The following is a 19,806-nucleotide window of genomic DNA, read 5'->3' as shown; positions in this document are numbered from 1 at the left end:
CATTACTGGAACGTAGGGATCAAAGAAAATGCTGGTTTCCACTGTGTTTATTACTAATATAAAAAAATGTTAAAAAGAAACAAAAATCTCAGTTCTCCAACAGCTCTCATCCATCCCTCTTGCCACACAAGTCCTGGTCCAGTTCCCCAGGGTCTGCTCAAAACTGACCCTGGTCGCTATTGTTTTCACAGAAAACAACCAGCGTGAAGGCTGTGAGGAAAGAGGGTGGAAGGGGCGACAGTACTGTCCAGGCTCCACCCGGATAGGCCAGGTGGAGAGTCACAGAATTTAAACGAAAGGGCTGGTGGCCTCACAATGACGGATAAGAGATGTGTCGGAGGAGCTGGGGAGGGGCCCATCTGGGGTTTTACAAGACGTTACTGGCCTGTGTCAGACCCAGGCTGACCGACTCGGGAGGACGGGGAGGCGCGGAGAGACAGTCTCGTAGAAAAGTCCACAAATCTCCCGTGTCGGGAGGCGGGGAGAGTGTAGAGGGCACCAAGAGCCTCGCTCATTTTGGCAGCAAACTTACTCTAGTGTTGGGAAGTCACAAAGGCTACGCAGGGGGTGCACAGTTCCACAAAGCACAGTGACCACAGACCTACCTACCGACGGGGAGCTACGGAACCCTGAAGCGGAGGGGCGGCCTGTCTGTCCCCGCCACCCGAACTTGACCTCGGGTGGGACAAGCTGGCGAGTCTCCCAGGCAGCTGAGAACATCAGGGTGTGGGAGGGAGGGCACATTAAGGACTTCAAACAGGCAGCGAGACGGGCTAGGGAACCGCTCCACGGCAGTACTGGGGGACGGGTGGACAGAGCACAAGAAACAGCACCAAAGAGGTTTCCTGTTCCACAGGCTTTTGGCGAAAGGGAAGAAGGTCCGGTCCGAGGGAGCAAGACGGGGTCCGGAAGGCGAGACTCTGGAGGTTGGAGCAGAAGACGAGGGCGCACTGCGCACCAATGATCAAGCACAAGTCTGGACCCCAAACTGGGGGGAGGTGCTGGACGGGGGTGAACGTGTCACTGACTGAGGGTGCTGGGCGGAGCAGCCTCACGGTAGCCGTCACGGGGCCACAGGGAGACCTGGCCGTAGGTCACAGAGGGCTTCGTCCAGCCTGGCCGGGAAGGCACAGTCTCACAGAGGAGGTCCGTTGAAGCCGGGGTGGTAGAAGGCACAGAAGTTTTCATATCGACAGTGGCCCTTCTGGGAAAAGTGTCGGCAGACAGGGCGGTCGGATTTGTCTGTGAGTAAGTACAAATCGGGGGCAAATGAAAATCTGAGTAAGAAAGATAACACATGTTAGCTGGGCGTGGTGGCGCAGTTTGTAATCCCAGCATTCGGGAGGAAGAGAGGATCCCAGTTCAAGGACAGCCTCAGCTACTTAGTGGGGCCCTTTGCAACTCAGTGAGACGCGGTTTCAAAATAAAGAATAAAAAAGAAAAAATTGGGCACATTCTACCGCCAAGCTACAGTCCCAGCCCTATTTTTATTTTGAAACAGGGTCTCACTGAGTTGCAAAGGGCCTAAGTAGCTGAGGCTGTCCTCGAACTGCGATATTCCTGCCTCAGCCTCCCAAATGGTGGAGTTACAAGGGTGCGCCACCACGCCCAGCTTGGGCCTTTTCTTTTTGACTGGGGCCGGGGTCGGGCCTCAGGTGTCTTAGGCACACGTTCTACCACTGAGCCGCACTCTTGGTTCTCCAGAGGCTTGGGCATGGTGTTTCTCCCGGGAGAAACACAACATTCAGGGCTACTCCTGCTTTAAAAGACAGTCCAAAGCCAGGTGTGGCGCCCACACCTATAATTCCAGGACTCGGGAGGCAGAGACAGGAAAATTGCCGGTTCCTGGATAGCCTCGGCAAGTAGTGAGACTCATCAAACCAGCAAGACAACTGTTTTGAAAATAAAAGAGGGCTGGGAATGTAGCCTGGAAGTAGAATGCTTCTGCATTCAATCCTTACTACAAAAAAAAAAAAAAAAAACGATCCTGGGGGATTTGGGTGATTGCAGCTCAGTGCTAAAATATCCAGAAAGCCGGCCTCAGCTACTGAGTGAGGCTCTCAGCAACTTAGTGAATCCATTTCCAAATAAAATAGAAAATAGATCTGGAAGTGGAGCCCAGAGGTAGAGAAGCCCCTGGGTTCTACCCCCAGTACCCCCCGCCCCTCCCCCCCACGTATCTGCCTAGCATGCTCAGGGCTCTGGATTTCGGTTCGCAGCATTGAAAACAAACAAAAAACACAAAAACCACCCAAAGAAGAGTGACAGGCATTAAGAAAGTGGACCTCACCTTCCATGACCTGGGTGCCATCCTTAGGCAGGCGGGTATACTTGATGAGAGACCAGCTTTTCAGCCTTCGAGGGTTTCTCTGCTCTTTCTGAAAGCTTTTCCTGGAGGGACCCCCATGGCCTGGGCCCGGAAGAGGAGGTTCAGCATTAACCCCCCACCAACCACGACCATATGGCCCAGACCTGGGACCAAAGCCTCCCCGAAATGGGCCTCGTCCCCGGGGAGGGGGCGGGAGACTCAGCAGCGGAGGAATCATCGGGCCCCTTGATCCTGGAGGACCTCTGTGAAGAGCTGGAGAGAAAGACACAGAACGGTGACCAACGGGCAGCTTCAGCCTCACACAGACAGGGCCCTGGCTTCACCCCCCCTTACTGGAGTAAACCATACAGACAAAGATACACCATTGTATGTTGGTGCGCGCCCGCGAGACTAGGGATTGAACTTGGGCATTCTATCTCCAAGCTATAGCCCCAGCCCCATTTCTGATTGATTGATTGATTGTGGTACTGTGGATGTAACCCAGGGGCATTCTACCTCCAAACTATACCCACAGCCCTATTTTAATTTTAATTAATATATTTTTTTATTTATTGCAGTACTCGGGGATGAAAGCCAGGGGCATTCTACCTCCCAGCTACATCCCCGCCCTATTTTTTATTCTTTATTTTGAAACAGGGTCTCAATGAGTCATAGAGGGCCTCACTAAGTAGCTGAGGCTGTCCTCAAACCAAGATCCTCCTGTCTCAGCCTCCCAAATGCTGGGATTACAACCCTGTGCCACCATGCCTGGCCCATTTTTTAAACAGGATCTCTAGGTTGATGAGAATTTTACTACTCCCTGAGGCTGTTCTCAAATCTGTGATCCTCCTGTCTCAGCCTCCCAAGTACTGGGATTACTCAGCCCTATTTTTTATTTTGAAACAGGATCTTGCTAGGTTGATGAGCTTCCCACTTGCTCAGTCCTCAAACCATCTACGATCCTCCTGTCTTAGCCTCCCAAGTACTAAGATTACAGCCATGTGCCACCACACTTAGCTTCAATGTTATTTATTTATTTATTTATTTATTTATTTATTTATTTAGTGGTACCAGGGATGGAACCCAGGGGCATTCTACCTCTGAGCAACACCCCCAGCCCTATTTTCTTATTCTATCTATGAAACAGGGTCTCACTCAGTTGCAAAGGGCCTTGCTTAGTAGCTGAGGCTGTCCACAAACAAGATCCTGCGGTCTCAGCTTCTGGAGCGCTGGAATTCCAAGTGTGTGCCACCACACCTGGCCTTCAGTGTTATTTTGTAGGGTGGGGTGGGCACTGGAGATGGAACCCTGGGGCATTCTACCTCTGAGCTACACCTCTAGCCTATTTTATTTTTTACTTGGAAACTGGATCTCGCTAAGTTGCTGACAGCCTTGCTAAATTGCTGATGCTGACCTTGTACCTGTGATCTTCTTGTGTCAAGCTTCCAAGTACTGGAATTACCATGCCCAGACTATCTTAACTATTTTTTTGGGGGGTGGTGGTACTGGGGGTGGAACCTAGAGGCTTTCTACCTCTGGGCTATACTTCCAGACCTATTTTACACTTTATTTGGAAACAGGGTCTAAGTTGCTGAGAGCCTCACTAAGTAGCCGAGGCTGGCTTTGAACCTGTGCGATCCTCCTGTCTCAGCCTCCCAAGCGCGGGGATTACAAGCGTGCGCCACCACGACCGGCTATCTTAACTATTCTTAAGTGTAGGATTCAGTAAGGTTAAAGTAATTTCATATGTTGTGAAACAGATCCCCAGAAGTCAACCTTGCAAAACAAACTCTGTACATACTAAACAACTCCCTTTCATCCCTCCCCTTCCACAGCCCCTACTGACCATTCTTTTTTATTTCTGGGATGGAGGCCTAGCTATGTTGCTCAGACTGGTCTAGAACTCCTGGACTCAAGCCATCCTCCTGCCTCATCCTCAGCTGGAATTACAGGAATGTGCCACCACACACAGCTGAGGGAGATACTGTTTCCAAATAAGAAATAAAAAACCAGGCTGGGCTTGTAGCTTGTGGGAAAATGCCCCTGGATTCAATCCTTTCTTTCATTAGAAGGCTAGGCTGCCGGGAACCTTGCTAAGTTGCTGTGCCTGGCTTCAAACCTATGATCCTCCTGTCTCAGCCTCCTCTACTGCAGTTACAGGCGTGCACCACCACACCTGGCTTGGAACTGACATTTCTTTCTAGTGTGTGAGTAGGAGGTAAAACTCCATTTTTTCCTACATAGGTGTCCTATTGATCCAGCATTATTTACTGAAAGTCATTTCTTTGGTTCTATCTTCACATGAACCAAGCGCCCATACACCCACGGGCCTACTCATGTCTATGTCCATTATTGTACCCAAATCACAGTCACCACTGCTGTAAATCTCAATGCTCCCAGTGAGCCCTCCTACTTTTTTTTTTTTTTTTTTTTGTGGTACTGGGGATGGAATCCAGGGGCTTTCCACCTCCAGGCTATACTCCCAGACCTATTTTATATTTCATTTGGAAACAGGGTCTCACTAAGTTGCTGAGAGCCTCACTAAGTAGCTGAGGCTGGCTTTGAACCTACGCGATCTTCCTGTCTCAGCCTCCCAAGTACTGGGATTACAAGTGTGCGCGCCACCAGCCTGGCTAGCCCTCCTAATTTTAAGACTGTCCCAGCAGTCTGGCCAGCATGCTTTGCGTTTCCATACAGTAACGTAGATCACTTATTTCCACAAAAGCACCACAAGGTTTCTGACTGCGAATGCCCTGACTCTGTAGATCAATTTGGGAAGTGACATTTGATGATACTGAGTTTTCAAACTTGTGAATATATGACTTCTTTCCATTCATTCAGGTTCAGAACCCCCTGATTTCTTCGTTTCAAGTCTTTAGTAGGTTTTGCTCCCTCCCTCGACCCCTTGTCCAGGACATAAGACATGGACTGGAGGCCCTTCTTCTCACCTGCCTTGGGATCACCAGGCTTTCCATTGGCCATGGGGGGAGGGCCCAGAAGGCTGGGTGGTCCTAAGAGTAAACAGGACAATACGACCATCAGAGTGGAACCAAGGGCTGCAGATCCTGTCCAGTTACCCATCTCTTAATTCAATCAGTAAAGTCGGGCATATTCTCAGCAGTGCTACGCCCTCTTCCACCATCTATCTGCCCTTCGCGCTGCAAAGCTGCTTCAGGCTTGGCAAAGGTAGACACTCAAAGGGGCAATGCGGGAAGAAAACGGACAACTTTTTTTTGCCTTAAAACTGCCTCCACCCATAACATCCCAGGTGATTCCCCAGACAAACCCATCAGTGTGACCTTCAGTGCAACCAATAGGATAGCTCTTGTCCCCACCCCTTCGCTCCGGGGAGTAATTTAAAGAAAGCTGCGCGTCCACCTTCCTAAGGAAGGTGTGGTCACACATTGTCAGCCCAGGCATCTAGTCAGTAGCATCGCTACCGCTGCTTTCTATCTCCCTCCTGCCATTCTGCGGCTGCGCACACGAGCCCTTTATCCTCTCCCGCCTCGCCTTGCCTCCAAAGGCGTGGGGCCCGGGCTGAGGTTGAGGGTGCAGGCGAGAGGACTCACGCCCGGTCCCACCGCGAACAGGCCCCGAGCGCGGCCGCGCGCCCCCTCCCGCCAGGGCAGCGCCCAGCCCGGCCGGCGCCGCCTCGGCCCCTCACCCGCGGGGCTCTCCTCCTCCTCCTCCTCCTCCTCTTCCTCCTCCTCCTCCCCAGGCTCCTCCCGCTCCGCCAGCGGAGGCTGCTGCGGCGGAGGCGGCTGCTGCTGATTCTGCTTCTTTCGCTTCGGCATCGTGGCTGCGGCAATGGCTGCAGTGGGATTTGGAGGGCAGTGAGGAAGGGGCCCGCTGCGATTCTGTTTCCGCTTCCGGGCGGGCGGTGGGCAGCGCGGCCGCGGCTCCCGCCATTCCGCTTCCGGAGGGCCGGGGACACCTCGGCGGCGGCCGCGCGCCCCCAGCGGCCGCCCCGTCCGTCTCCGCCCCGGGGCCGCGGCTCACGCCTCGGCCGGCGACGCCCCCGGGCCGGCCGCCTGCCCTTCCCTCCCCGCCGCGCCGCGCCCCGCGCGGGCGCCACTTCCGGCCCGCGGTTGCCATGGGAACCGCTGCCGGCCGAACTTGGCGCCCCTTGACCTCCCTCCGAAAGTCCTCGTCCCACCCGGGCTCCCGCGCTCACCTGCGCCGGCTCCTATGATCTGGAGGCCATCTTCTCATCCTCGCCCGCACCAGGCCCCGCAGCGCCGAGCCCCGGGCCGCCCCCGCCAGGTGAGCGCCGCGCCCCGGGGCCGGGAGGGGACGCGCGGCGCCCCTCGGTCGCGCCCGTGACGGCGCCCGGCCTCCCCCGCGCCCGCCCGCCCGCCCGCGGCTCGGGACCGCGACCCCCGCCGGCGCTGACGTCACCGCGCCCCGCCCCCAGGCCCCGGGCCCCCCGGCCCGGCCGCCGCGGGAGTCGGTTGAGGCGGCGGGAGCTCGGCGGAGGGGCCGGGCCGCGGGTCCCGCCATGCCGAGGAAGAAGCCCTTCAGCGTGAAGCAGAAGAAGAAGCAGCTGCAGGACAAGCGCGAGCGGAAGCGAGGTCGGCGGGGCGGCGTGGGAGGGGGCGGCCCGGGGGCTGGGGGAGGGGAGGGGAGCCCGCCCCGGGGCGCCGCCCGCGGCCCCGGAGGAGGGACGCGCCCCGCGCGCATCCCCGAGGGGCCTGGGCCCCGCGGCCCCAGCTGCCAGAGAAGTTGGGGGGCTGAGAGAGCCGGGGGGGGGGTCCCGGGCCCGCACCGCCGGCGGCCTCGGCGTCACCGGCCCCTCCCCGCCAGGGCTCCAAGATGGGCTGCGCTCCAGTTCCAACAGCCGCAGCGGGAGCCGGGAGCGGCGGGAGGAGCAGACCGACACCTCGGACGGGGAGTCTGTGACCCAGCAGATCCGCAGGCTCAACCAGCAGCCGCCCCAGGGCCTGGGGGGGCCGCGGGGCTTCGACCCCAACCGGTGAGGGGGGGCGAGGGAGGGCGGGCTGGCCGCTCGGAGGACGCTCGGACGGGGAGACGCGGGGCCGGCGAGCCGCAGTCCTCCCCAGCGGGCCGCGGCCCCGCCGTCCCGAGGGGCCGGAGAGAGTCCGGCTTTTAGAAGCGGGTGGCCCCAGCGTGGGTGACGGAGGACTCGGGAGGAGGCCGACCGAGAGGGGAGAGATCGGAAGTTCGACGTCCCAGGCTCCTGCTGGATCCGTGGTCCCTGTCCCCGTAGATACCGGCTGCATTTTGAGCGGGACAGTCGGGAGGAGGTGGAGAGGAGAAAGAGAACCGCCCGGGAGCAGGTGCTGCGGCCGGTCAGTGCCGAGGTGTTGGAGCTGGATATCCGGGAAGTCTACCAGCCGGGCACCAGTGAGTGAGAGCCAGGCGCCAGGCGTTCCCCACCCCGGTGGGCTCGGGAGGGAGTTGGGAAGGGTAAGGGCTGACTGTGAGGGAGGACTGCACGGGTGAATCCCAAACTCAACTTTTTTTTTTTTTCCCCAGTCGTGGGGATTAATCCCAGCCTTATTTTTTAGTGTGAGTGAGTGTGTGTGTGTGTGTGTGTGTGTGTGTGTGTGTGTGTGTGTGTGGTACTAGGGATGGAACCCAGGGCCTTTCTACCTCCAGACTACACTCCTAGACATACTTTGTATTTTATTTGGAAACAGGGTCTCACTAGTTGCTGAGAGCCTCGCTAAGTAGCTGAGGCTGGCTTCAAACCGGAGTGATCCTCCTGTCTCAGTCTCCCAAGTACTGGGATTACAAGTGTGCACCGCTACACCTGGCTTTTTTTTTTATTTTGAAACAGGGTCTCACTGAGTTGCAAAGGGCCTCGCTGACTTTAGCTGAGGCTGTCTGCGAGCCGCGATCCTCCTGTCTCAGCCTCCCACATGCCAAACTCGACTTATTCTTGTTTGTATTTTCCCTGACTTCCCAGTCCTGGACTTTCCCCGTCGTCCTCCTTGGAACTATGAGATGTCCAAGGAGCAGCTGATGAGCCAGGAGGAGCGCAGCTTCCAGGAATATCTTGGGAAGATCCATAGCGCTTACACTTCAGAGAAACTCAGCTACTTTGAGCACAATCTAGAGGTGCCGGTGGAGTGGGTTCGGGAGCGGGGCATTGGGAGCCAGTTGGAATTGCTCTGGGGTCAGGCCGAAGAGGGGCTGGCTTCAGGCTCTCCTGTCTTTCCAGACCTGGAGGCAGCTGTGGCGAGTGCTGGAGATGTCGGACATCATCCTGCTCATCACGGACATCCGGCATCCTGTGAGTACTTGGGATGAGGGTGGGCCCGGGAAGAGGGAGGAAGGTCCTGGTGGGCAGATGTTGGAGGCCGGAGTTGGAAGACAGAGGAGTAAGTCTCCTTTTCTTCCCAGCCTTTTTCCCGAGTCACCTGACTCTCCTGCTTCTTCTTCTGTGTGGGGGGGGGTTGGGGGGAGATATTGGGCATTGAACCCAGAAGCATTCTACCTCTGAGGTAGATCCCAGCCTTATTTATTTATTTATTTATTTATTTATTTATTTATTTATTTATTAGTACTGGGAATTGAACCCATGGGCATTTTACCTCTGAGCTCCATCCCCAGGCTTATTTATTTATTTCTGTGGTACTAGAGTTTAAACCCAGGGCCATTCTACCCTGACCTATACCCCTAGCCCTATTTTTTGTTCTTTATTTTGAAAGAAGGTCTCACTGAGTTGTGGAGGGCCTTACTAAGTAGCTGAGGTTGGCTGTGAACCTGCGATCCTCCTATCTCAGCCTCCTAAGTACTGGGATTACAAGCGAGCATCACCATGTCTGTCTTTTATTTTTTATTTTCTTTTATTTTTTGGTATTGGCAGTTAAACCCAGAGATATTCTTCCTCTGAGCCATACTCCTCAGCCCTATTTTATTTTATTTATTTATTATTTTTGATGGGCTTAAGGATGGAACCCAGGGGTATTTTACCTCCAAGCTATACCCCAGTTTTATTTTGAAACAGGGTCTCACAAAGTTTGGAGGGACTCAGTTGCCAGAGCTGGCCGTAAACCTGTGTCCTCCTTAGCCTCCCATCACCAGGATCACAGACTTATACTACCATGCCTTGCTATTATTTTTTGTTTTGAAACAGGGTCTTACTAAGTTGCTGAAAGCCATACTACTTGCTGAGGCAGTAGTGTGTGTGTGTGTGTGTGTGTGTGTGTGTGTGTGTGTGTGTGTTACTAGGGGTTGAACCCAGGGCATTCTACAACTCCAATATATACCCCCAGCCCGATTTTTTTTTATTCTTTATTTTGAGACAGGGTCTCACTAAGTCATGGAGGGCCTCACTAAGTAGCTGAGGTTGGCTGAGAACCTGCGATCCTCCTGTTTCAGCCTCCCAAGTACTGGAATTACAAGTGTACACCACCATACCCAGGTCTGAGGCTGTCTTTGAATCTGTGCTCCTCCTGTTCCAGTCTCCCAACTACTACAGGCACGTGCCACCATGCCTGGCTTATATTTTATTTTGAAACAGGGTTTTACTAGGTTACTGAGAATCTCACCAAGTTGGCTTAAAATCTGTGATTCTTCTGTCTCAGCTTCTCAAATACTGGGATTACAGGCATGAGCCACCATACCCAGCTTCTTTACTTTTTTGATGAAAAATTGCATGTCCGGCTCTCCAGGCGTGGTGGCACACGCTTGTAATCCCTGCACTTGGGAGGCGGAGACTGGAGGATCACATAGGTTCGAAGGCAGCCGCGCTGGCTTAGGAGACCCTATTTCCAAATAAAAATGTAAAAATAGGTCTGGGAGTGTAGCCCGGAGGTAGAAGGGCTTCCAGGAACCCCAGTACCACCAAAAAAAAAAAAAAAAAGAAAGAAATAGGTTTGGGAGTATAGCCCGGAAGTAGAAGGGTTTCCAGGAACCCCAGTACCGCCAAAAACAAAACAAACAAACAACAACAAAAAAAACTGCATGTCCTGTCTCCCAGCCTAGCAGAGCTAAACCAATAAAAATCCCAGTACTTGGGAGGCTGAAGTAGGAGGATCACACGTCGGAAGCTAACTTTAGCAGTTTAGTGAGGCTTGCAGCAACTTAGACTGTTTCCAAATAAAAAATAAAATTGATGTAACTCAGAGGTAGAATGCCCCTGGGGTCAATTCCTAGCAGTACAAGAGAAAAGGGAAAAGAAAAAAAAAGCGCAGGCAGGCAATAATAAACTCAAAAAAACCCCCCTAAAAATCCCAGTGTGCAGAGTTCAGGGAATCTCTGAAAGCTGCGCCCCTCCCCACCCCGGCCAAAGGTGCCCTTTCTTCCTTGTGTCCTTTCTCTAGCACTGCCACCTCAGGTGCTGCAGAGCCCCCTGGGGCCCAGGGTGGTGCTTAGGCCTTAGCCCAGCTGCTGGACTGCCCGGAATCCCGACTCTGCCGCAGCTCGGGCACCCTCCAGTGGCGAAGGGGAGGTGTGTGGGACGTTAGCTTGGAGGTCCTGAATGAATGCACACACACATACTTGCAGATCCACGCGTGCATGTGAACATGCACACACACATTCACACACACTGGTGTTCACAGTCATCTGTGCTGCTGTGCAACACGCATGCACCATGTGCATGTACTTGCATGTACGCTCGTGTGCATGTGTACACACTTGTACGGTGAGGCACACGTGAAAACGTTCATTTTTTTACCCCGACACCCTTCCTAGTCCTGATTCCAGCCTTTACTTTGGCCTGCTAGGCGTTGCATTTCCTTGTCTTATTTCTGGTTGGTTCTGGTCTGTAGTCGTGCCAGGCGTAGGAAACCCCGGAGACCCACACAGGTTTTATACCAACCCCCTTGTCTTTCTTGTTCAGTTTGGCTGGTTTACTATTTTGACCCCAGAATCTGCCGCTGCCAGGGCCTGGCCTCCGAGCTGTGCCCGGCACGGGCCGACTCACTTCTCTGCCCTCCCACCCGCCCCAGGTCGTGAATTTCCCGCCGGCACTTTATGAGTACGTGACCGGGGAACTCGGGCTGGCCCTGGTGCTGGTCTTGAACAAGGTGGACCTGGCCCCGCCAGCTCTCGTGGTCGCCTGGAAGCACTATTTCCACCAGCACTACCCCCAGCTCCACATCGTCCTCTTCACCTCTTTCCCTCGGGACCCCCGCGCCCCACAGGACCCCAGTAGTGGTGAGTGGGCAAGGAGGAGGTAGCGTGCGCGAGGTGGGTGGCGGGGCCGAGGGGAAGAGAGACAAGGGGGGGTCCTGGGGTTTTTTTGGCACTGGAAATTGAATCTAGGAGCATTCTACCTCTGAGCTTCACTTCTAGCCCCTCCCGTTTTTAAGTTTTGAAACCGCATCTGGCTTGTTAAGTTGGAGCTAGCTTCGAACCTGCAGCCTCTCCGTCTCAGCCTCCCACGTCCCGGGATTGAAAGCGTGCACCACTGCGCCTGGCTCATTCTTAGATTTTTTTTTTTTTTTTTGTACCTGAGATTGAATTTAGGGGCATTCTACCTCTGAATTACAACCCTAGCCTTTTCTGAGATGTTTTTTTAATTAAAAAAATTTTTTTTGGTGGTACTGGGGATTGAACCCAGAGGCACTTGACCTCTGAGCTGAACCCCCAGCCCTATTTTTTTTTTTTTTCAATACTTGGAATTGAACCCATTCCACCTCTGAGCTATCCCCCCGGCTCAATCTTTTATTCTTTATTTTCAAACAGGATCTCTCTAAATTGCAGAGGGCCTTCACTAAGTAGCTGAAACTGGCTGTGAACCTGCAGTTCTTCTGTCGTAGCCTCTAAGTACTGGGATTACAAGTGTGCGCCACCACACCAAATTGGTTTTTATTTGTTATTTTTATTATTTATTTATTTTGCAGTACTGGGGATGGAACCCAGGGGCATTCTACCTCCGAGCTATACCCCCAGCCCTATTTTTTATTCTTTATTTTGAAACAGGGAGTTGCAAAGGACCTCACTAAGTAGCTGAGGCTGTCCATAAACTGCGATTCTCCTGCCCCAACCTCCCAAATACTGGGATTACAAATGTGCGCCACCATGCCCAGCTTTTTATGCTTCATTTTGAAACAGGGTCTTACTAAGTTGTAGAGGGCCTCACTAAGGAGCTGAGGCTGGTTGAGAACCTGTGGTCCTCCTGTCTCAGCCTCCCAAGTACTGGGATTATAGGCATGCACCATCAGCTGGAATACCTGATCTTGGACATAAGGATGGTGGAAGAGATGTGGTGCAGAACCTGTGTGCTGACCCCTGTGTCCCTCTGATTTAGTCTTGAAGAAGAGTCGGAGGCGGGGGAGAGGATGGACTCGAGCCTTGGGGCCAGAGCAGTTGCTGAGAGCCTGTGAAGCCATCACTGTGGGGAAAGGTGCGTGGTGTTGGGAGCGCGGAGACCCTCCATTATGGACAGCATAAGGGGGACAGACACCAGGGCTTGGGGTCAGTGAGAGGCAGGAGGCAGACGGAAGCCTCACTGGCTTGCTGCCTTCCCTCTTCTGGAACTTTTTAGAAACTCAGGAAACCTCACTGGCTTGCTGCCTTCCCTCTTCTGGAACTTTTTAGAAACTCAGGAATGCACAGGACCCCAGGTGGGGTCAAGTGAAGTCTGAAGCCTGGGTTAGATCCTCGGGCCTGCATTTGTGCAGGTGCTCCTGTGAGGATCCCAGAGCGCAGTGACGTCAGCAGTGCGGGCACAGTCCGGGCAGTAGTTCACGGCGGCCTGGGAATCTTCTTTTTCCCTGAGCAGTGGACTTGAGCAGCTGGCGGGAGAAGATCGCCCGGGATGTGGCCGGGGCCAGCTGGGGCAATGGCTCTGGGGAGGAGGAAGAGGAGGAGGACGGGCCCGCAGTCCAGGTGGAGCAGCAGACTGACTCAGCCATGGAGCCCACAGGCCCGACGCGGGAGCACTACAAGGACGGGGTGGTGACCATCGGCTGTGTGGGTGAGAAAGCGGCGGCCCCAGGAAGCACTGAGCTTCAGGACTGGGGAAGGAGGGAAGGAGATCAGGCCTCAGTAGACCTTGGGGTCTCGGAGGGGTGGCTCTGCAGGTGGTCCTGGCCAAGGCACAGGGGCCCACCTGCTGGGGTGCACACGTGAAATTCCACCTCTCCTCAGCGAATGAGCTTGAGCAAATCCTTTGACTACTAAGAGTTACTTTGATTTTATTTATTTGTTTACCTATTTATTTTGGTACTGGGGATGGAACCCAGGGGCATTCTACCTTTGAGCTATACCCTCAGCCTTGTTTTTTATTTTTAAACAAAGTCTCACTAAGTTGTGGACGGCCCCACTAAGTGTCTGAGGCTGGCCATGAACCTGTGATTCTCCTGTCTCAGCCTCCCAAGTACTAGGATTACAAGCATGTGCCACCATGCCCAGCTTAATTTTTATTTTATACTAGGTTTTGAACCCAGGAGCATTCTGCCTCTGAGTTAAACCCCAACTCTGTTTTATTTTTTACTTTGAAACAAGGTCTCACTAAGTTGCAGAAGGCCTCACTAAGTTACTGAGGCTGGCAGCCACAAACCTATTATCCTCCTTTCTCGGCCTCCTAAAAAAGGGATTCCATGTGGACACCACCACACCCGGTTTATAAATGGGATTTAGAGCCACAAGATTGGCTGAGATGGAGAGAGGAGTTGGGTGGAGAAGAGGAGGCTGAGCGCTGAGCTGCAGGACGAGCAAGCCGGTAAAGATCAGGCAGAGGCGAGTGGAAGGGAGGGAGGAACACCCAAGGTTGTTTGGAAATGAACTGAAGAGAGTTTGAAGAAGAAAGGAGGGATTAGCCGGTCCAACGTGACTGACAGGTCCAGCGAGAGAGCAGAAGCTTGCTCAAGGGATTTGGCTGTGTGATCGGTGGTTTCAGAGGAGCGGGGAGGAGAGAGCCGCAGGGGGCGGGCCCGGCTGCAGCAACACAGGACCTCGTTGGCGCAGCAGCATCCGCGCTGCACGGTTCTGTCTGCATAAAGTTCAAAGGCTGCAAAAGTAAAAGCTTTTGCTCAGGGGTGCACACAGGTCAAAAACTAACAAGAAGCCGGGCGTGGCGGCACACACTTGTAATCCCTGCACTTTGGAGGCTGAGACAGGAGGATCGCACAGGTTCGAAGCCAGCCTCAGCTACTTAGTGAGGCTCTCGGCAACTTAGACCCTGTTTCCAAATAAAATATAAAATAGGTCTGAGAGTGTACCCCGGGGGTAGAAACCCCCCTGGGTTCCATCCTAGTACCGCCAAAAAACAAACAAGAAACAAGATGCCAGGCCCTGGGGCGCACTCCTGTAATCCCAGTACTTGGGAGACTGAGACAGGAGGATCGTAGGTTCAAGGCCAGTACGCGGTCATCTATAGAGACTCTATTTCAAAATGTAAATATAGCCAGGCGTGGTGGCGCACGCTTGTAATCCCTACGCTTGGGAGGCCGAGACAGGAGGATCACACAGGTTCAAAGCCAGTCTCAGCTACTTAGTGAGGCTCTCAGCAACTTAGACCCTGTTTCGAAATAAAGTATAAAATAGGTCTGGGAATATAGCCTGGAGGTAGAAAGCCCCTGGGTTCCACCCCCAGTACCACCAAAAAAAAAAAAAAAAAGCTGGATGTTACTAGGTGGCACACACCTGTACTCAGTACTTGAGAAGCTGAGGCCAGAGGAAGAGGAAGGCAGTTTGGAGGCCAGCCCTAGCTATTTAGCAAGACCTTCAGCAACTTAGTGAGACCCTGTTTTAAGAATTAAAAAATAAGATAGGGCTTGGGATCTAGCTCAGAAGTAGAATCCCAAGCCGGGCATGGTGGCGCACACTTGTAATCCCTGCGCTTGGGAGGCTGAGACAGGAGGATCGCGCGGGTTCGAAGCTAGCCTCAGCTACTTAGTGAGGCTCTCAGCAACTTAGTGAGACCCTGTTTCCAAATAAAGTATAAAATAGGTCTGTGTTATAGCCCGGAGGTAGAAAGCCTCTGGGTTCTACCCTCAGTACCACCAAAAAAAAAAAAAAAAAAAAAGGAAGTAAAATCCCTGGATTCAATCCCCAGTACCAAAAAATTAAAAATAAAAAGGGCTCAATGTTAGAATGCCTGTGGGCACACACATGCACAAAGGCAGTGAGCCATGGCTGTCTGGCTGGCACTCCTTCCCTAGAACAAGTCATGATAGTGGGGGGGGGGGGGGATTGTACTGAGTACTAAACCCAGAGACATTCTCTCTCTGAGATACATCCCCAGCCCCTATTATTATTATTATTATTATTATTATTATTATTATTACTGGGGATTGAACCCAAAGGCCTTCTAACTCTGAGCTACGTACACCCCAGCCCAGTTTTTTATTTTTATTTTGAAACGGGGTCTCACTAAGTTGTGAAGAGCCTCACTAAGTAGTGGAAGCTGGCGTTGAACCTGCTATCCTCCTGTCTCAGCCTCCCAAGTACTGAATTTACAGGCACGCATCCCTACACCCGGCCCTGGTAGTTAAGAGTCACGGTTCTCACCTGATTGGGGGACTCTGCTATGGCACAGACCTGTGCAGGGTTTCTGTTACCTCATTTAATCTTGACCATTCTGAGGCCAGAGGTACCTGTCACTTAAAGTGAAGAAATGGCTGGGCCGCTCAGGACCTTGCCTGGAGGTGGCAGAGCTGTGAGTGGAGCCCAGTGTGGAGTTTGCCCTGTCACCGCTTCCTGCAGCTCTGAGCCTGGGCTCCCCTTTTGTCCATCTGACCCGAAGCCTGCCCTGTGCCCGCTGGCATGGCGGACCTACACTCTCCTGCTTTCCTCAGGTTTCCCCAACGTGGGCAAGTCCTCGCTGATCAACGGGCTGGTGGGGCGGAAGGTGGTGAGTGTGTCCAGGACCCCGGGCCACACCCGCTACTTTCAGACCTACTTCCTCACTCCATCTGTGAAGCTCTGTGACTGCCCAGGCCTGGTCTTCCCCTCGCTGCTGCCCAGGCAGTTACAGGTATGCAGGTGGGGCCGCGGGGCAGGGGCGGGCGCTGGGCAGCCGCTGAGGACTACTGTCCTTGCAGGTCCTGGCCGGGATCTACCCCATCGCCCAGATCCAGGAGCCCTACACCGCCGTGGGCTACCTGGCCTCCCGGGTCCCCGTGCAGGCCCTGCTGCACCTGCGCCACCCAGAGGCCCAGGACCCCTCAGCGGAGCACCCGTGGTGTGCCTGGGACGTCTGTGAAGGTGAGTCCCCAGGCCTGGCTGCAGCTGGCCGCGCGCCCCTTTATTCTTGTCGCAGGCCCAGCCCGATCTCCAGCCTGGAATGCTCTGGGGGGAGCTGGAAGCACCATGTTAGGGGAGTGGGGGCAGGGCGGCTGGAACGTGGTCACGGGCTTCGCTTCCCACTGTCTCTTCTCCCTCCAGCCTGGGCAGAGAAACGCGGTTACAAGACGGCCAAGGCGGCCCGGAACGATGTATACAGAGCGGCCAACAGCCTCCTGCGGCTGGCCGCGGACGGCCGCCTCAGCCTGTGCTTCCACCCACCAGGCTACAGCCAGCAGAAAGGTCAGAGCCCAGACACTGTTTCCCAGCCCTGCTGTGGTGGGGGCCAAGGGCGGGCTTGGTGGCCAGAGGGAGGGTCAAACCCAGGCTCGGCACCTTCTGGCCAGCTCCGTGTGCCTTACGGCACGGGAGGGCAACACTCACCCCAGCCAGGTCACTGTGAAGATCAAGGTGAACCTGGGCGTGGCGGTGCAGCTGCTGATCCCAGGACCTGGGAGGCGGAGACAGGGTCACGGGGTCACAGCCAGCCTCAGCTACTTAGGCCCTCTTAGTGAGACCCTATCTCAAAATAAGAAATAAAGAAAAGCCAGGCGTCATGGCACACGCTTGTAATCCCTGCGCTTGGGAGGCGGAGACGGGAGGATCGCGCAGGTTCGAAGCCAGCCTCAGCTACTTAGTGAGGCTGTCAGCAACTTAGTGAGACCCTGTTTCCAAATAAAGTATAAAATAGGGCTGGGGGTGTAGCCCGGAGGTAGAAAGCCCTTGGGTTCCAACCTCCGGTACCACCAAAAAAAAGAAAGGAAGGAAGGATGGAAGGACGGACGGGGGTGTAGCTTCTTACAGGTAGAATGCCCCTAAGTTCGAAAAAATTGATTGAAGCCAGGCGCCGTGGCACATGCCTGTAATTTCAGTACTTGGAGGTTGCAGGCTAGCCTCAGAAACTTAGACCCTCAGCAACTTAGTAAAAACCTGTTTCAAGATTAAAAATACAAAGGGATGGAGATAGGCAGGCATGGTGGCGCATGCTTGTAATTCCAATACTTGGGAGGCTGAGACAGGAGGATCACAGGCTTGTGGCCAGCCTCAGCTACTTAGCAAGGCCCTCTGCAATTTAGTGAGACTCTGTTTCAAAATAAAGAGCCCGGGAGTGGTGCGAACACTTGTAATCCCCACGCTTGGGAGGCAGAAACAGGAGGATCCCACAGGTTCAAAGCCAGCCGTGCTGGCTTAAGAGACCGTGTTTCCAAATAAAAAGTATAAAATAGGTCTGGGAGTGTAGCCCAGAGATAGAAGGGTTTCCAGGAACCCCAGTACCACCAAAAAATAATAATAAATAAAGAGTAAAAAGTAGGGCTGGAGCCAGGCGTGGTGGCACACGATTGTAATTCCTGTGCTTGGGAGGCTGAGACAGGAGGATCATGCAGGTTCAACGCCAGCCTCAGCTACTTAATGAGGCTCTCAGCTACTTAGTGAGACCCTGTTTCCAAATAAAATATAAAATAGGTCTGGGGTATAGCCCGGAGGTAGAATGCCTCTGAGTTCCACCCCCAGTACCACACACACACACACACACACACACACACACACACACACACACACACAAAATAGAGCTGAGGGTGTATAGCTTGGGGGTGGAATGCCCTTGGGTTCCATCCTCAGTACCGCAAAAAAATAAGAGGGGAGGGATGGAGGTATAGCTCACAGGTAGGATGCCCTTGGGTTCAATCCCCATACCATCCCTCTTCCCCAAAACCCCAAGAACAAAGATTGAAATCGGTGTGCACAAGTGCCTCCTCAGGACTCACTGCACATGGGGTTGAATGAAATAACGCACACCAAGAGCTGTGCAAACTATAGCCAGCTGTTGGTAATCCCAGTGCTTGGGAGGCTGAGACAGGACTGCAGATTCGAGGGCAGCCTCAGCAAGTAGTAAGCCTTTAATCAACCTAGTGAGACTCTGTTTCAAAATAAAAATAAAATTGGGGTGTAGCTCAGAGGTAGAATGCCCAGGCTCAATCTGCAATACCACACACACACACACACACACACACACACACACACACACACACACACAAGATCGTTGTTGCCATCTTTCTCTGCTTTCGTCCCTGCCTCAGACTCCTCCATTCTGTTTCTTGTTTTGGTCCCCAGGCACCTGGGAGTCTCATCCCGAGACCGCGGAGCTGGTGGCTTCGCAGGGCAGGGTGGGGCCGGCGGGTGACGAGGAGGAGGAGGAGGAGGAAGAGCTGAGCAGCTCCTGCGAGGAGGAGGGAGAGGAGGACCGGGATGCAGATGAGGAGGGTGAAGGGGACGAGGACACGCCGACCTCGGCTCCGGGGTCCTGCCTGGCGGCCCAGAACCCCTATTCTCTGCTGGGCGAGGACGAGGGCTGAGCCTCTGCCCGGCACCATCCTCGCGCCGTTAGTGTCTTTGCTTTTGGACTGACCTGGAGGCGCCTCCCCTCTGCCACCCCGATTGTGAATAAAGATTGTCTGCTTTGTAGCCTTTCCCCGGCGAACTGAGGTGAGAACAGCTGCGGGGCTTCTCTCCTCTCCTCCCTCTTCTCACGCGCTCTCTTTGCCAAGGAAAGTTCTCTTAGAAATTAATTCAGCGGGTTCTGCCCACCTCCCCACGCTAAACTGTAGGAAACCATTGTTCAAGCCGGATGTGGTGGCGCATGCCTGTAATCCCAATACTTGGGAGGCTGAGATGGGAGGCTGACAGGGTTGAGGACAGCCTCAGCAAATAGTGATTCTCATCAACCTAGCGAGACTCTGTTTCAATGTAAAAATAAAAAATAGGGCTTGAGGGTATAGTTTGGAGGTAGAATGTCCCCGAGATTCAATCCCCAGCACCACGAAGAAAGAAAGAAAGAAAGAAAGAAAGAAAGAAAGAAAGAAAGAAAGAAAGAAAACAAAAATTCATTACGTTCATGGGGAGAGAAAGTCTCAATCCAGCCCGCCCTTGGAGTTTCTGCCAGTATCCGCCCCCCCCCCCCTTGAGCCACAGCTTAGGGCGCCCCCTGCTGCCAGCCCAGGGTTTTCCAGGAGCTCAGGGAAGAAGCCTAAGAGGTGTCACAGGTGGCCTCCTCCTGTGAGGTTTGCAGAGGGATTTTTCAAATTCAGCAGATATGTATTGAGGGTCCCCCATGCGTCTGGACCCGTGCTTAGCACTGTGCATAAAGATGGCACAAGCAGAGCCGGGCGTGGTGGCGCACGCCTGGAATCCCAGCATTCGGGAGGCTGAGACCAGAGGGTTGCGGTTCACGGGCAGCCTCAGCTACTTAGTGAGGCCCTTTGCAACTCAGTGAGACCTGGTTTCAAAATAAAGAA

The 19,806-nt window shown here is 53.9% G+C and overlaps 2 protein-coding genes across 4 annotated transcripts; one reads left to right on the top strand and one right to left on the bottom strand.

Moving 5' to 3' along the window:
- Positions 1 to 1,135: 1,135 nt before the first annotated feature.
- PRR3 (proline rich 3) lies at positions 1,136 to 6,217 on the bottom strand (the record flags this gene model as incomplete). 3 transcript variants are annotated; one of them, XM_080710819.1, is made up of 4 exons in its annotated part: positions 1,136 to 1,242; positions 2,291 to 2,581; positions 5,257 to 5,319; positions 5,973 to 6,217. In XM_080710819.1, the coding sequence occupies 4 exons, from the start codon at positions 6,100 to 6,102 to the stop codon at positions 1,136 to 1,138; spliced, it is 591 nt and encodes a 196-aa protein (XP_080566945.1). The 3 variants fall into 3 exon arrangements, with proteins under 3 accessions (XP_080566945.1, XP_080566946.1, XP_080566947.1); XM_080710820.1 differs by lacking the exon at positions 5,257 to 5,319 and having other exon boundaries at positions 5,973 to 6,102; XM_080710821.1 differs by lacking the exon at positions 5,973 to 6,217 and having other exon boundaries at positions 2,291 to 2,410; positions 5,257 to 5,290.
- A 589-nt stretch (positions 6,218 to 6,806) lies between these two features.
- Positions 6,807 to 18,867, top strand: GNL1 (G protein nucleolar 1 (putative); the record flags this gene model as incomplete). Its single annotated transcript, XM_080710357.1, has 12 exons — positions 6,807 to 6,879; positions 7,112 to 7,280; positions 7,536 to 7,672; positions 8,238 to 8,389; positions 8,493 to 8,564; positions 11,230 to 11,437; positions 12,534 to 12,629; positions 13,008 to 13,202; positions 16,027 to 16,205; positions 16,273 to 16,435; positions 16,616 to 16,756; positions 18,626 to 18,867. The coding sequence occupies 12 exons, from the start codon at positions 6,807 to 6,809 to the stop codon at positions 18,865 to 18,867; spliced, it is 1,827 nt and encodes a 608-aa protein (XP_080566483.1).
- Between the last annotated feature and the right edge of the window lie 939 nt (positions 18,868 to 19,806).

This window comes from Muscardinus avellanarius (assembly GCF_963383645.1).
Source record: "Muscardinus avellanarius genome assembly, chromosome: 14".
Lineage (NCBI taxonomy): Eukaryota > Metazoa > Chordata > Mammalia > Rodentia > Gliridae > Muscardinus > Muscardinus avellanarius.
The sequence above is the reverse complement of the archived record's forward strand: the minus strand, read 5'-3'. Positions and strand labels throughout refer to the sequence as shown.